Source organism: Haemorhous mexicanus, chromosome 3, assembly GCF_027477595.1.
Source record: "Haemorhous mexicanus isolate bHaeMex1 chromosome 3, bHaeMex1.pri, whole genome shotgun sequence".
Lineage (NCBI taxonomy): Eukaryota > Metazoa > Chordata > Aves > Passeriformes > Fringillidae > Haemorhous > Haemorhous mexicanus.
Window position 1 is genome coordinate 99,275,081 of NC_082343.1, and position 16,809 is coordinate 99,291,889.

The window sequence follows — 16,809 nt, forward strand, 5'->3', positions numbered from 1 at the left end:
GAAATATGAAAAAACTGTGCAAAACTGTGGGAGAGTGTGTTTTGTATTTTCTCATGAAAGATGGATTTTAAGGAGCAGTGTTCTTATTACACACCTAATTGTAAACTTCTCATCTGTGTTTATTATGATGCAAGGGTTAAACACAGAAAATATCAATCCAATATGGAACTGAAATTTTAAAACAGAATATTTCATATATTTTAGATTTGGATGTATGTATACATAAATATAAATACATAAATAGGTGAATTAAAATTCATATATAAAACATGACTTTGCATATTTCTGTTCATTTTGTGGCAACAGCCAGATGATTTAAAATGTAATGTCTTGCATTGCATGTGTCTATTCTTATTGCTTGCCTTATAACTCAAACTCTTACTGTAATCCTGTACATTTTTAAAAGTAATTTGTCTTTAAAACATTTTGTTTTCTTTTATTGTCTGGTATTTTCACATGCAAATAAAAAAAAAAAAGTTAATAGAGTAGTCTAAAAGCCAGGATAGGCAGCACTGAGTCTTGAAGCAGAGGTAATACCTGTCACTCCATAGCAGCTGAACACCAGAATATATGCAGGAATTTTGTTCAACTTTCTTTTCAACAGTGCAAAGGAGTGTTGTAAAATAACTGACCTTCAAGTCTGTTCTCTCCTCAGGTAGTAGCAGGGCCAATTTTGACAACACAGTGCTTTGTACCCTGGTGGCAATATGTGGTGATACCAAGATGCCCCATGAATCATTGCTAATTATTTTGGGGTTTCAGTCTTTTCTACTTCATGGTATCACAGAGAAATGGGGATAGGGAAGGGTTCTATCTGAAAAACAGAAAAACAAAAATATGTGTAATTTGGAAATTCAAGCGGTGAAAGTACTTAAATGTATAAGTTGTAGCTTTTTAATTTAGTTTTCTTTTCCTCTATATTTATGTTAATCAATGAAGTCTTGAAATAATAGGAAAGTTTCTTGTATTAATTTTTTTATATTTACAAAACATTGTATTGCAGGTATACTTTTTATTATGAAAGTTTAATGTAAAGTTTCTCTTCTTTATCTTGAAGGTGATGGGAGGATCTTTTTTCAGTCTCCTTGTAGTTACAGAACAGCATTGATGGCTATTGGAGGACATGCTCACGATGCCATTTCCAGAATTAGTCCTGGGGTGCTTGATAAATTACTGCATTCCTTGGGGTTTAGCATATTGGAACCCAAGTAGAATTGAGTAATTATCGTCTCCTGTAGAGCTGGTACACAGCTCCTGGAGTGTATTGAAACATTCAGGGATTTCCTTCTTTTTTCGCTGTAAACAATGTAGTTGTACAAGCTCCCTTTAAATTATATATGTATTGCATAGGTAGTTTTGACATATTTTGCAACTGCAGTAGTAGTTGGATTAAAAGATAGGGAATAAAGTAAATAAGAAGCAAAGAGAGAAGCTGTCTTTGACATAATTATTTAACTCCTAGAACATTTCTTCAACATAATTGTTGACATATTGACATAATATACTCAAGTACCCATCACTTACAGAAGACAGTGTTGCTTCAATTGTTTGGTTATGCCAGATGAAGAATCACATACTGAAACATATCTTTCAGCTCTGGCTTGCTGATGATTGCTGGCTACAAGCAAACTTGTATTTAGGTATTCACCAGGACTTTGATCTTGAAGACCAGAGGCCGTATTGTTTCAGTGTTATGGTTGGACATGGCAAGAGCCATTATTTCAATGTAGAGCTGGGCAGTGAATTGGCAGTGTGGGAGAAATCATTCCAAAGAGCAATTTTCTTGGAAGTTCAAAGAACAGGGGTAAGTAGTGAAAAATTTAAATCATTTAATCTGTAAAATAAATATAATAGTTTAAAATTTTGATTTGTATGTTTAATAATTTCATTCAATTGAAATCCTCCATGACTAAGTATCTGAGTTCCTTTAATACACTGAAGACTTCTGAAAGCTTCATCATCACATCAATATTTTTCTGTCAATGACTGCATAATACCCATCAATGAGCATGTTATGACAGATTGAAAATTGAAAGTAACAATTTGTAAGTTCACCTTGATTATTAAAAACTGGAAATTAATACATTTTACCACTGGAAAACTCTCAGGAGTTTATTTAGTCCAACTTGAACATTTTCTTCCAGAAAGCTGATTTTCTTCTCACATAAGGTAAATATGATGTTTTACATAATGCTTCTGTATTCAAAGAAATATTTTGCTCTTATATTGTTAATTGTGAATTGGGATTGTCCTTGTTAACATTGGAAGAGTTTGAAGACAGTATAAAAGTGAAAAGAAGTTTGTAATAGTCTTGAATTCTCAAAATAAACAGCAGATTATCACTTTCTGCTGGCTTATAAATCTAGATCCTTACTCTCCAGTGAACTGGACGAATGCTATGGGAGTATATTCATTGAGACTATAGACCTTCTCCAATTAAAAATATATTTGCACATTTTAACACAAATGCAAACTTGATTTGGTATGTTCAGGTGTCCAGTGCCCTTTGAGCCTCCTAAAGACATTTGCAAAACTGAGAACACTGGATCACAGCATTGTATTAACATGACTTACAAGGAGCAGGAGTCCTATAGCAGGTGGTTAATCAGCTCATCTAAATTTCCATATCTCTGGGATCCTCAACGGGTTTCTGGGTTCTTACAAGGTACTTACTTAGAACACTTCTATTTGTCTCTTTAGACTGATGAAGGAACAAAAAGATTTTGTAAGAGTTGTTAATACTGAACTCCTGAGAAGGAATGCAGTTCTTCAGGAAAAGATTGATCCTCGTATATATTATCCATATAAAACCGAATAACATATAATTGAAATTAAGTATAACAAGCGTGTAGATTAGCTGGCTCTTTATCTGATTAAATTTCTGAATATTTATTGTTAAATCTAAAAACTTGCTTTTCCTTTACATCCTTAAAATTAAGGAATGATTCTTTGCTTGTGGAATGATCTTTTGTAATTTGAATCAGTCATCTAGACTCATTTCACACAAAAGACATTAAATTTCCTGCAGCTGTGGTTTAACCTATCTGAGACCTCCAGGAAAGTAATTCAAATAAAATCCTGATTACAGTGCTTAAGTCTCCATATGTGTTTTCCTATGTCTTCATTTTCTCTCACATAGCTGGATACATCCAAATTTACTGTAAACTACTATGTCAGTAGAGTTCAGAGTACTGTGGTCAGTCTCCAGCAGTGAAAAGTCTTTTTACTGCACTATTTTCTTTCTCCATTCAAAGCATAAAATCTGTCGTGAGTGCCTTTCTTTTCAGAATGATGTCAAGAGCAGCATGAATGAGGTGCAATTTAATATTACATAGAATATTTTAAGTCATAGAAAAAGAACTGGCATTCCAGTGTCCAGAAAATTCAAGCTTTTCTCTGGTAGGTCAGTCTGTAAAAGTTCTTTCTTTTGGAGAATCTTGGAAATTATTTTTTATTCATAAATGATTGAGCAAGATTCATGGCAGCTGTTGGATTGCATTGTGCCATTTCAGCCACTCTTATTTAAACGGAGCTTGGTCCTGTTTGATGTTGAGTGTAGTTAGGATCTTGCCTATGAGTTTTTGTTAACTTTTTCCTGTACATACCCTTTGTATTTGGTGTTCCTATAATAAGAGCTGTATTTCTGAGAAGATTCTGTCCTTACACAGTCTATGAAGAGCTATGCTGAGGTCCTTTTGAATTTTATATGCCCGTGTTGTGTGATTTTTTGACATTTCTTTTGAAAATGGCAGCAGCAGTAGATGACAGAAAGAATGCAATAAAGCAGGAAGAAACACCCCTCACAATATTGCTCCCCTTTCAGCTATCTTAAATCCATATTTCAAGCTGCAATTGTTTACAAAAGTTTTACCAAGAAACTCTGAAATTCAGCGACCCTGGTGAAATTAATCTATTTGCAGACAATGATAACAAACAAACAGATGTTGAATACATGTGCTAGAAATACATGGGGTTTTTTTCCTAGAAAAACTATTGTAGTTGCTGATGGCATAACTATGATAGATGGCGGCAATGAAAATGCAGGAGAAGCAAGGCAGAAAGGCAATTGAAAGAGAGAAAAAGTGTTGTTAAAAAGTATTTCCATGAGGCTGGCAATAAAAGTCAGCATTGCAATGGTGGAAGATAGGCAATGAAATCCTCTCAGTCATATCTTGAAGTTAAATCATCTCCTGCAAATCCCAGCATGAATGCTTGTTTCACCTGGAACATCCTAAACAGTGCAGGATGAATAAAGGATGCTCAGATTAAGTAATTTTTCTTTTGGTTTTTTTTGAAGATTTTTATGGTGTAGAAAATCTTCAAAAATAAAAGGCTAGCACATTTTTCAAAGCTCTTACTAACTTTTTGACCCTTCAGGTTGGTCTTGTCAGTAGCATAGGATATTATTCCCCATTTTTTTCAATGATTTTTTTTTTTTTAATTTTTCAATCAGTATACTTCCTTTACGTCAGACTGGTTTTTTCCAAAGAAAATTATTTTGACTCATCTGAATCTTGGATATGATTAGTAAATTAATGCAGAAACATCTCAAAGGGATGATTTGGATCACTTCTGTTCAGTAGGAGGATGGAGGAGAATATTGGAATAGTGGACAGAGGAAAGAGTGACTAATATATTATACTGCCAGCTGTAGAAAAATTGGACCAACAGTTTTGTCATCTTGAAACCTTGTGCATGTAAGCTTTGTTTGATGGCTGGAAGAGGACAGAGGAGAGGAATCTGCTTTACATATGAAAGAAGTATCAGGAGACTGAAAAAAACCATGCAGTGGGAAAATCAACTACCACGGTGTTTCTAAAGTACCTGCAGTAGATATATATATTGATAAGACATGGTTGCATACTCTCCTCATGAGCAATTCTAACACAAAGAAAGTTTTCCCTTAATAATTCCAGCTGTTATGAAGATGCTGCAAGTTCTTTCCAATCTTCATACAGCTGAATAACCTACAGTACTGAAACCATTTGTGTTACTTGGACAAAATATTTGTTTAATATGAGTTACTCCAAGAATTAGAATAGCCTGGATCTCATTCAATTATAACAGAATAATCAAGAATTTTTGCCGCCTCATTATTTTTTATGCTTAAAGGTAAGTACTTCCAGTTAACTTCTTTCCATTTTGTTCCATGATTCAGTGACATGATTCAGATAAATAAACCCTTCAAATACAATTATTATTTATTTTTTTAAGTCAGGGATATGAATGTATAGAGAAATGTTAGCAGTAAAATTCATATTCCTGGAATGATACAGGATCCTCATGTGAAGAATATATGTGACAAATAAAATCAAAGTAAACAAAGCAAGCAAAGCAAACAAATCAAGATTAATGAATGCTGCAAGTTATTTCAGTTAACACAACTGGAAATCCAAAATCATTTTATAATGAACATAAATGTATGAAGCATTTTTCCTGTGTTTTCCCAGTTAACATAAATCCCATATTCTGTGGATGTTTATGTTTTTGTATGCATTTTTAATATGTTTTTATTTTCTGAGAAGTTAGCGTCAAAGCATTCTCTATAGTAAGATTCTTGATGCTGCATATATGACTCAGAATCATTGTGACTCAAAATTGCTCTCAGATTTTGTCTGTTCCTAGATAAAGCAAAAATAATTATTGGGAATAATTGTGCATGCAGACCTAGAGCTTTGTTTCTATAGGATTCCCACATTAGACTTTAAATTTTCTTTCTACAAATATTGTGCTACTAAAACACCATGATGAAAATTCCTAAAAAAATTATATAATAGATAAGTGCAATTGATAATTTTGTTTTTTTGTTTTGTAAGCAACAATTAATTGCTTTTGCATATTAGTTATTCCAGGTAGTTACTGTTTTCCTCTGTGAACTTGAGTCTTCCATGCTTATAAATGGTGACAGACATGAGAGTGACATAGCTTACACAATGCTTAATTCACCATCTTCCTGTTCCACTTGAACATTTCCCCCTGTACACTGTATCTTCTTCAGGCTGATCAGTACGAAGTACGTAAGGAATCTGCAATCATGTTATTGATCATTAAAACCAACCAATCAACCAAAAAAATTGCATATCTGTTTTGAAGAATTGGTTAACTCAATAACTTTTCCTCAGCTTTATATGTCTTTGCCTTTTTGCTTGATGGACTATTTTTCATTAATTATCTGATCCTGTTTATCTTTGGTATCCTCTGTTCTATCCCTCTTTTAATTTTCTTTATAATACCTTGTCATAGATTTTGCTAGTTCATCAGTTTGAATAAATTTCTAATGTATTCATAATATTTTCATCAGAGAAAATGAAGTTTCTTTCCATGAAAAATGTATTGTTCATTGTGCAAATCCTTTCAGAATACTGTTGACAGGTGTTGATTTTCACCCCTTGGTTTTCTAGTAAAGATTTATGGGTTTAAAGTTTCCTTTATAAAACTGGTCCATGTAATGCTTCCTTCTCATCGTTCCTTCTCAGCTCAGGAAATAATCTGTGCAACCTCCTCATTACAACACCTGCTTGCTGTTTGTTCTAGACTGTTACTTAACTTTAGATGCATATCTTTGTTAAAAATCTTCTTAAAGGGTTCACTACAATTAATTTAAGACAGAGAAGTGAGTAAGTTCTTTCCAATTGACCTCAACAACCTTTCAAGGAAACCAGGGTTTTTTGTCATAATTTCCCTTTATAAGCATTCATTTGAATATATTGTATAAAATAGCAGTGCAATAGTGATATGCTACTTACTAACCAGTCACAAACAATAACTGATTCATAACATGAAAAGCAGTGTTTATATTTTAAATCACATAGTTGTATCTATGGTATGTAAAATCACCTAATGCTGAAAGATCAAAAGAAAGAACTGCACAAAATTGCACTGATATTTTAAGACTTCACATTTTCACGAAATTATTGGATAAATAGCTCCCATATCTTGAGCAGCTCAAGAAAGAGCCAAAATTATTTTAGTTAGGCATTTATTCTTTGTCCACTGGAGACAACTATAAATTCCTCATGATTTCAAAATTAGGAGCCAGATGGAGAAAATCCCTTACACAGAAGCTCAAATGGCTTCTAAATTTTTTTTTTTTTTTTGTAAACTGAACTTCAGTGCATATTTTATCAACATGCCTTCATATTTGCTTAACACTGAGTGTTCAACAGGTCACAAATATAAATAGTGATGTGTGCTGGTCAGGGTTATGGATTCCTTGCATTCCCAGTGTATGGGAGCCAAGCTGCCTGGAAGTGTGGAATTAGCCCCATCTGAAACTACTTTTTTAGCATGAAAGGTACAAGGTCAGTTGAAGATTTTGGATTTAGAGAAAACAGAAGAGTTTGTGATATTCATATCAAGACTGCCTACAAGAAGTTCAGTTCCTGTGTCTCCTTCCTGCAACATAATACAAAATGTGCTTTCTAGTCATTCTCTAGTGACATTTTGAATTATCTTACTACAACTCAAGTTAGAAGTAATCAGAATAGATTTTAGAGACTGTGTCCCCAATGGAACTTGGCCAGAGATTAGTTATGTTTCCACTTATCTATCATAGCTTACTGAAGTCTTCCAACTGCCTGACTCTTGAGATACTCAGAACTTTGGCTTTCTCAGTAACGTTGACATCAAAACAAACACACTCATTGTTTCTGGGCATCTTTAGGAATTAAGTGGTGCTGCAGAAATAGTAGACTAAACCACCCTCAGAGACTGAGCCAAAAGAAGTCCACTTAAATAAACAAAACCTAGCAGAAATTAGGTAATCTTGATAGGTAGTAATTGTCATTTCTCTGATCCATAATTGGACAATTATGATTTTATTAATTCTTTATGGTGATTTGAGAGGTTCAATAAATAATGATTGGTGTTTGCAGCTCCTTGTGAGCTGAAAATACTGTAGTGAATTGCAAAAATATTAAATACAGTTGGCCAAGTTTTTTTGTTTTGTTTTTTTTTTATTCTGTGATGATTGCAAAGCATATACGAGACAGAGTTATATGTAGGAGTCCCATTAAGAGTGAAAATGCCACCATTTGCTAATTTCAGAACTAATTTCTGAGACAAACATTTAAGCAAAGGAAATATTCTCCTTATATTCAGGGGATATATTAAATAGCATTTAGATTAGGTGAGATTTATAGTGTCATTAAAAGGTACTCTCCAGTTTGTTACAAGAAGCACTCAGTTTAATTACACAATTAAGTTTTAGATTGTTTTCATTATGCACAGAAAGCTTCTTAGAATTACAATTACAATTTAACTGGTCACCTTTAGAGATGATGTTAGATTCTAATTCATTTCCACACTGATGCAAAAAACTCACCATTCTCTAACACAAAGAAAGGTTCTGAGAACCATACAGATTAATAGTAAATACATTTTCAATGATTATTAATAATTCAACAATTCACATAACAGATGAAAATCAAACAATGCATTTATTAGAACGTTTAAAACAGCGAGAGAATGTACCAATTTTCAAGGCTATTGAACTCAAACTTGTTTCTATATTCTGTGTGTTTGACATAATTAATATAAAATGTTGGCCATTATTTCTGAAAATATAATGTACTCTTAAAATTACATTTATTTTTATTAAATGAATAAATCTAAATAATTTTATATTACATGTATTTATTTCTAAATCCAAATATTTAGATACAAATGATGTCATGGGAATCTAGGCTTGTTATTATTTTCCAGAGGATCTTATAGACTTGAATAAGGAATAAACCACAAGAGAGCTGGAGAGGGACTTTTTCAAGAGCATGTAGTGATAGAACAAGTGAGAATGGCTTTAAAATGAAAGAGTGCAGGTTTAGATTACATGTTAGGAAAAAGTTCTGTACAGGAAGGTGGTGAGACACTGAACAGGTTTCCCAGAGATGCTGTGGATGCCCCATCCCTGAAGGAGTCCAAGGCAGGTTGGATGGGGTTCTGATGAGCCTGGTGTTCTGGAAAGTGTGCCTGCCTATGGTGGGTGGGCCCATTTTGGAACCCTTCCAACTCAAACCATTCTATGATTCTTTTAAATCTGTCAAGAATTTGCTGTGAAGAATGTACCTTCATGGAACTTGAAATTTATAGAATAATATTACCTTAGAGTTTTCATGCTGAATTTTATGGTTTTAATTTTGCTGTTCCCTATCATTCTCCACCCACAATTTATAAGAATTGAGCAGAAGAAGAAAATCCCAGTAAAAATGTCACTGATTCACCACTGAACTGTACTCAGGAATGTCACTTGATGATATTTCTGATTAATTCCCTCTTCAACTGTGAAATTCCAGAATTTGCAAATCACCAGAGAAGAAAAGTGTTTATACCTATGTAATAACAAACTGCATCAGAATGAAGTCGTTGTCTTTGCTGAAGTAAGCTAGTAGTGCTCAACTGGTTCTCCTAAAATAAGCAGTGTCAGCTTGATTACTGGGGTTACCACTGAGAATCTGCCTCAGGTTTATGAAAATATGCTTGGGACATGTAGGAAATGTAGGAAACTCTTAACATGAAGCCACTATTGATTCTTGCTTTTCTTTATGGAAAAATGAGTTGCTGTAAAACAATGAAAGTATTCCTCAGACACAGAGATGAGAAAGTACAATCTCTGTCTGACATAAGTGAAGGCTAAACACAATTTGAATTTTCCCTGCTAGAAGATAACCATTTCTTAGTTGCTGCCCTTAGATTTTGTCCTCCTGCATCCATTTTGCTCACTGCTTTTTCCTACAGCCAATTTAAGCCATTGTCTGTTCAGCAAAGAGGGTAGCAAGTCTTTTCTTCTGTCAGATTTACTTTAGCCATAGGTTCATATCACAGAGAAAATGCCATGGCCAAGAGTTGGTATCCACCACTGCATTATCTGTCTTGCCAAGAAATAGCTGAACCTACAGGTTCACCTCAGTCTTCCTACAAGAACACAATTCCCTGTGGAGAAAAATTCACTTTATCCCACATGTACATGTAGTCCTAATATCTGAATGCTGGTTAAATGCCTTATCTCAGTGATGCTGAAAGTTTCTGAAAAGACAATCTGTCCAATGAGTGCTCTACTAAGCAAACCATTTTTGCAGTTAGCTGCTATAATGTCATGGGCATTAAAAATTTAAAATTACAAATAGATAAGATGTTTTTTTCAATAGATGACCTAAAGACAAAAGCTCCAAGTTAAGTAGTATCCTAAGTAAGCAAGCATTTAAAGCATTGATGTATTAAACCTAGGTATTATTTTCTAAAGCACTGAGCTAGTCCCACTTCTACTGAAATAAATAGAAACTTTCTTTGAAATTCAGTTAAAATATAATGAGCCATCATTTGAGTCCTTTGAAAAATCTTACTTTTACTGCCAGAGAGTCTCTTGTGTACATATATGCTGAACCACACATGTGCATAAATGTTTTAAAAAACAACTATAACATCTTCTTGAAATCATCAGATTACAGTACTATCTTTTATAAGAGAATGCACTTTTCATACTAATACCAGCAAGGTATGCAAAAAAGAGTCATTTTAGGATATTAAGATGTAATTCCTTTGGCAGCAGGAACAGCAGATCTTGAAGGAATATACAAGATTTTAAATCAGATCTGGTTTGTTTTGATTAAGTGGTTTTATTTGTATCTATCCATAATTATCAAAATTATGTAACCTGTTAATTGTGACATGATGAATTCCTTAAAGGTATGGGCAAATGAGTGGATCTGCCAAGGTTTTTAAGTGAAGATTATATTAGTTTGATCACTTTCACTGATCCTTTTTTACTGGTATATGGAACAGGAATACACCTGATCTTTGGGAGTCTGTTCTAGATGAAATTTCTGAAAGCTGAATGACAGATTTCATTGTTGCTTCATTTTCTCATATATAATGTGAATTCAGAGTAACAATGCTTTTGGTGTACTTTATAAACATGTTCTGAAAGTTTTGTTTTTTAAAAAAAGACTCTATATAAAATATTTTTTCCTAAAACCCCATTTTTTTTTAAATATGAAAGAGCCAAAACATCTACATTTTTAATTAAGCGATTCTGCTGTTTCAAAGAGTTTCAAAAACCTTTCTGTTTAGCATTAGTCATTCTATGCACAAAGACTCTTAGAGCTTTTGCAGGCTGTGTTCAGAATTAAGGGGATTAATTTTACCTTCGAGTACTCTCTCTAAGTGTGGGCTGATATATATTTCTCAGTACAACCATAACTGTGGTTTCTCTTATCTTTATTTTCACATCCTGCTAGGATTTTTTTATGCTAAAAGGGGAATTTTCAAAAAGACTTTTTTTGACATATCTGGTCCCATATTAAGGCTGTTACCAAATCTATATTTTTGTAAATACACTGGATGCATTGAGACACCTTACTCTGTAACTCCTGTATGATTTAAAAGTTTTTAAAAAGCTGCCATATAAAGTCCTAATGCAAGAATCTGTGTTCCAAACAATTTTTTCCCTCCCTGTCACTGTATCGTAAATGCTGGTGTACATTTTTTTTTATTTCTAATACAGAATAAAATTGTTTAAGTCCTTCTCTCTTTCATGCATGTAAGTTCCTCTGACAAGTCCTACAAAGTTCCTTCCACTTTTTATTGACATTGATAGAAAAACAAAGAAAAATATTAAATGTAAGGTGGTGAGAGATTTGGTCTTAGAAGTAAAAAGAAACAAATAGAAGTAATATTTGGAGGATACTAAAATTTTATCAGTTCAAATTGGCAATGCTGGAGTCTTCTACTCTAAAAATATATATATATATTCTTTGGCTTCATAGCATAATTTAATTTTAATGCAAATACTTTTTCAAAGAAAAGGCAAATTTTCAGAAAGATTTTAGCATTTTTTACATTGATGGCATATTATTTCCACACAGAAGCATAGTACATGCTTTAACTTAAAGTGAGTAAATGAATAAAATATGCAGTATGTGCACTGCATGGATATGGCTATTGCCTAAATGCTGTCCTATCTGGTTAGAATTTAGTTTTAGAAAATGTGTGTTAATTCTATATCATGAGTATAGTGAGAAATAATGTCTGTGATCTCATTTACATGTAATAAACCTTTACAGCTCATCTTAGAGCAAATGTATATTTTTATCTACAAAGCAGTTAATAACATAGCAGGGAAAATATGTAGTTCAAGCAGGAAAGTGTAATGGTACTGCCAAATTTCCAATTACTTTTGGAAAATAAACAAGCAAAATCATGTGCATGCCCAATTTGTATTCACTTAGACTAGAAGGTAGGTATTATTTCTGCATTTTGGCTGATTAAAAACACTAAAATTCCTGCCCAATAGAACATGGCTGAGCCCAAAATTAATTACTACATTGCATATCAGTGCCTTAGTTAAAGCAAAATGAGGGTTTACTTCATGCAAGAAAATAATTAACTGCAATGTAGCCAATCACCAGCTGAATTTTTGAAACTGTAAATCTGATGAGACATTCGGACCAACAGCATTAGAGTTGTAAAAATAATCTCCTTTAAAATGAATATACAGAGTGTCATTTTTCTGTGTTACACTTAGATGAGCAACATCACTGAGTCTCACTTGATCCTTAGAAAACTCACTGCCATGAACTTAGGAAAGGGAGTACTGACTGAAAAGGTTGGTGCCCTGATTCTTAAAAATTATGAGAAATGGTATTTTTGACTAAGAATCTTTGCTGATGATCTCAGAATATGCTATCTCAACTGAAAGTTATTGTTATTAATCTTGATTTTAAATAATTTTTACTGAAAAACAAAACCAAGTTGAACCCGTATTTCTTGGACAGAATACAATCCCACATCATTAAGTAACATTAGGGACTCTATGTCTTCAAAAAAGAATCCAGAGATACTATCCTGGATGCCTGTGGCAGAACATGGGCAAATCTAAACCCTCCATCTAAAGCCCTACAATAAACTCATATTCCAGCAAAAGTCTACTGCAAAGAAAAAATCTATAGCATGTCATTATTTATTTAGAAGCTTTCGGACTGTCCAGTCCCTGAAGAAACCAAATATACTTATGGCTTTAGCCTACATGGGAGACCCACAGGTGTGGAGAAATCAGAAGGCCTCTCAGTGATCCAGAGGACCTTTATGTTCATTCTGCCATCATATTTCAGCTTAAAGGGTACAAGGACACCGACACAAAGAAGGAAACTGAAGAAGAGGATGGCTCCTCTTCATTCTTGTCTTTTCTTCCCCAGAATTCTGTGTCTGGGCTGCAGTGGTGCTTGCTACCCACCCAGTCTTTGTGCTTCAGCCTCATCACAGCCTGGCAACTCCCCATGAAGAGGTCCCTCTTTCTGTTTGTCCTTCAGGCTTTGTCTCTCAGACGTATATGAAGTATATTGGTGCTCTCCTCTCTGAGTGGAAATACATCCCTCTTGCTATCTGTTCCCTTGCATTCACTTTCCAGTTTGAGTTTTTACTCACCTCTTGTCTTGGGTCCCCAACACCCATAAACCAAGTTCAAAGCCCTTCGTTTAGCATTAGCTGATCTATTTACAAACACATTCTCTCCCATGAGGGAAAGAGTCATGGTAACTCAAACATGAAAGCTGGTTTTGGAATTAATTGGCTTGTCATTGTTAATATTTGTGATGTCTTTTACTGTTAGACAGAATCCTATATCAGTCTTTCTTTTAGAGTACTGAAGCAAACTGTCCCATGTCCTTGCCCTTTTGTAAAAACTGGTGAAAAGGATCTGTGACATCATCAAGTCCAACCAGACTGATCACCACCCTTGTTAACTAGACCATGGACCACATAGACCTCATAGACCAAGTGCTCTGCCTGGATGCTTCTTGACCACCAGACACAGTTCGAAGCTGAATTATTTCAGGGAAATCTCTGTCTGTGGGAATGAGTGTGTATGTGTGGTCATTGTTACTATTAAGCCCTCTCAGGGACTTGGAGGACAGATGACAGAGCCAGAGGTAGACAAGAGCCATGCTTCCGATCAGCAACAGGAAGTCTGAGGAATTCTGTCATAAATGAGTCAGATACAGTGTTCTTTTGGTATTTGAACAGTGGTATAATCAACCTAATGATCTTTTTATGAGTTAAAAGAATATGCATTGAGATGCTGATACCTGAACATTACACAGGTAAAAGTTTTTTTATTGTCTTTTATTGCAAATATAATATTCTATAGATCTTTACAGTGCTCAGAAAACATCAGCTGATTGATCTAGGTCATATAGCACAATTTTGTTAGCTATTGCACCATGAGGCCTGTTCTTCTCTCTTGTTTAAACTGTGACTTAGCAAGCTGGCTGATATTCAGTGCTTTTTTTTTTTTTTTTTTTTTTTACCAAATTCTCTTAAAGACACCTGAACCTAGAGATGTAAATTTCCACAATTGTTGTAAACAATTGTTGTAGATAGCCAAGGGTCATCACAGTTGCAAGTGTATGGGAAGCTTATTCCAAAGGAAAAAATGGAAAGGAATAAGGTTCTGTCCTAGAGTCAATGAGTCAAGATGAGGATTCTTACCGTAGAGCTTTCTGAGAATCCGTTCAAAGTCACTGAGGAGATGCCAGGAGCAGGATTTAAATTTACATGGCGAAATACAAACTAATTCTGTTGTAAAGAAAATCCAGTTAGTTTTATAAGTACAAAACACATATATATTTTTAATAACAGTGAAAATTAAGCATATTATGTTTGTCTCTAGTATTTCTGAATAATTTCAAAATTGGTTCCATTATTTCCCAATAGTGAATATTTTTAAACTGCTCCAAGCTCATTATTTGTGCGTAGTTCATTTTAGTATTCACCATTTGTGGCTGAGCAATTTGATGCTTACCCATTAGGGGAATCTAATTTTATCTGTTTTAAAAATTGTTGTGCTCAGTCAGAACTCAGCTAGTGTGACCTTTTTAATTGGGGAATAACGGAGAATAAGTAATGGCTGGTGCTTAATGCCACCTTTTAATTACTGAATGAAATGTAAGGACATGTAAATGTCATTCTAATTGAAAATCAATCACTGAAATCTTTTTAAATGCCAAATAATATGATCTTTGAACACCAATGAGCAAATTAATTTATTCAGAAATATTATACATCTCCATTATTGTGGAGATGATTATAATACTAATCTGCACTTAAAAACTGATATTACTCCTAGCCCTTTCAAAATCATTTTTAAAATGTCATAACTGTAACTCAAAAATGCTTATTTTAGTATAACTAACTTTTTTTATTAATACTGGAGTGAAGAAACCTTTACAATATACGAGAAGTTTTAGACTATACTAAAAATTTTTAAAAAACCAATTCCAATGGCAGTTTGCATTTTAAACAAGTTTATTAATGCTTCCAGTCTCCTCTTGGGAATTCTTGCATGTAAAAGGATTTTGGGGTTTGGGTTTTTTTTAATTAAAAGAAACTATCCAGATACAAAACTTCCATGTAAACAAAAGTCTAAGCATGAGGCAACATTGAGATTTATGATATATCAATGGCAGGGAAGTAATGCTTCCTTGGAAAAAACAAAAAAAATCCAAATGTCATAAGGCACAAGGGTATAATCTTAAAAATGGCTGGTAAGGTGTGGCAAGGAAAGCCTGGAGACAGGATCTGATCTCTACTTCTGATGAAGGAAATGGGCTTTTTGCTGTTATGGCTGTCAACAGTGAATGTCATCAGGCAGCTCCATATTTCAGCAAATCTCATTCATGTCTTTCCAGAATCTGTCATATACCTAAGTTAGTGAGCCTTAAAAATGCCTGGAACGAGTTAACTGACTTTTTACTGTAAAGCTTCTTCATAAGTTTAACCAGAACTTCTGAGTTTTGTTAATAAAACAAACTTTTTTCCTTTCTATTCTGAAAGGTTATCATGGAATTGGGGAATAGATAGCAGTGTCTGGCAGGTACTGCCAGACAAGATGTGACAGCTATTAGGTCTTACTATGCAATTACATTAACTAACTTTAGCATAGGGCTGCGCCAGCATGTCACCAGACCCAAATTAAAAAGTGTTGTAAAACAGAAAGATTCTCTACGGTGTTTAAATCAGATGGAGAGGTCAAGTAGGCAGAATGCTTTTCTATAATTAGATTGCAATGACTAAACATTTAGGCACTGTTGCCTGCACATTTGCTGGAAGTGGTATCAGAAGTCATTATTAGTTTAGGTCTAAGCAGTTTAGAGTAGTCAGATCTGGTTTTTTTTGTTCTGTATTGTGTTTTGCAAGGGTTGGTTTTCAAGAATATATTAATTTTGTAGAAGAGTGAATTGAATATAAAAAACCTGCAGTTGTCTAGTTGACAGATGGGAACTGATTTACAGTCAGAAGTTTTGACCATTTTCAAACATAGTAATACAAAGCAGTACCAGTGCTGTCAGCTGAGTGTCTTCCCAGCCAAAAATACCTGCATAAAATATAATTTTAATACGATCATTTACAGTGATGGTTGCCCTCTCAAAGATCATACCTTTTTTTTTTTCAGTCTAAAACATATATGTGCAGTTGGCAAGGGGATACCCTGTGTTTCACAATCGACTTTGCTCTAGGATTTACCTGTTTTGACAGTAAAACAAAGGTAAGAGTAAAAGAAAAGGAAAATATAACTCTGTATTGTTTTATAGTTATTGAAGTTATCATCTTTTGCATTTTCTTTATGTTTATGTCCAGTTTTCATTCCTCCAATATCCTGTACTGTTTATTTATTTACCCCTACTGAAATGTAGTCAGTTTGGGACTTCAAAGGGGCAATAGTTGTATAGCATGCAAAGATGCATTTTGAAGAAAGATATGAAAAAGGAAACTTCCTTTTCAAGTAATAAAAGCAAAGGAAAATTATATTTGGCAGAGAAA

General features: G+C 33.9%; 1 protein-coding gene across 1 annotated transcript in view; it reads left to right on the forward strand.

The window, feature by feature from the left end:
- The window catches only part of SNTG2 (syntrophin gamma 2), a 137,936-nt gene that overhangs the window by 107,587 nt on the left and 13,540 nt on the right, over window positions 1-16,809 (forward strand). Inside the window, exons 14-15 of the mRNA XM_059843310.1 lie at window positions 1,595-1,804; window positions 16,442-16,534. Of these exons, the coding sequence (XP_059699293.1) occupies window positions 1,595-1,804; window positions 16,442-16,534 (303 nt within the window). The remainder of the gene's footprint in view (window positions 1-1,594; window positions 1,805-16,441; window positions 16,535-16,809) is intronic.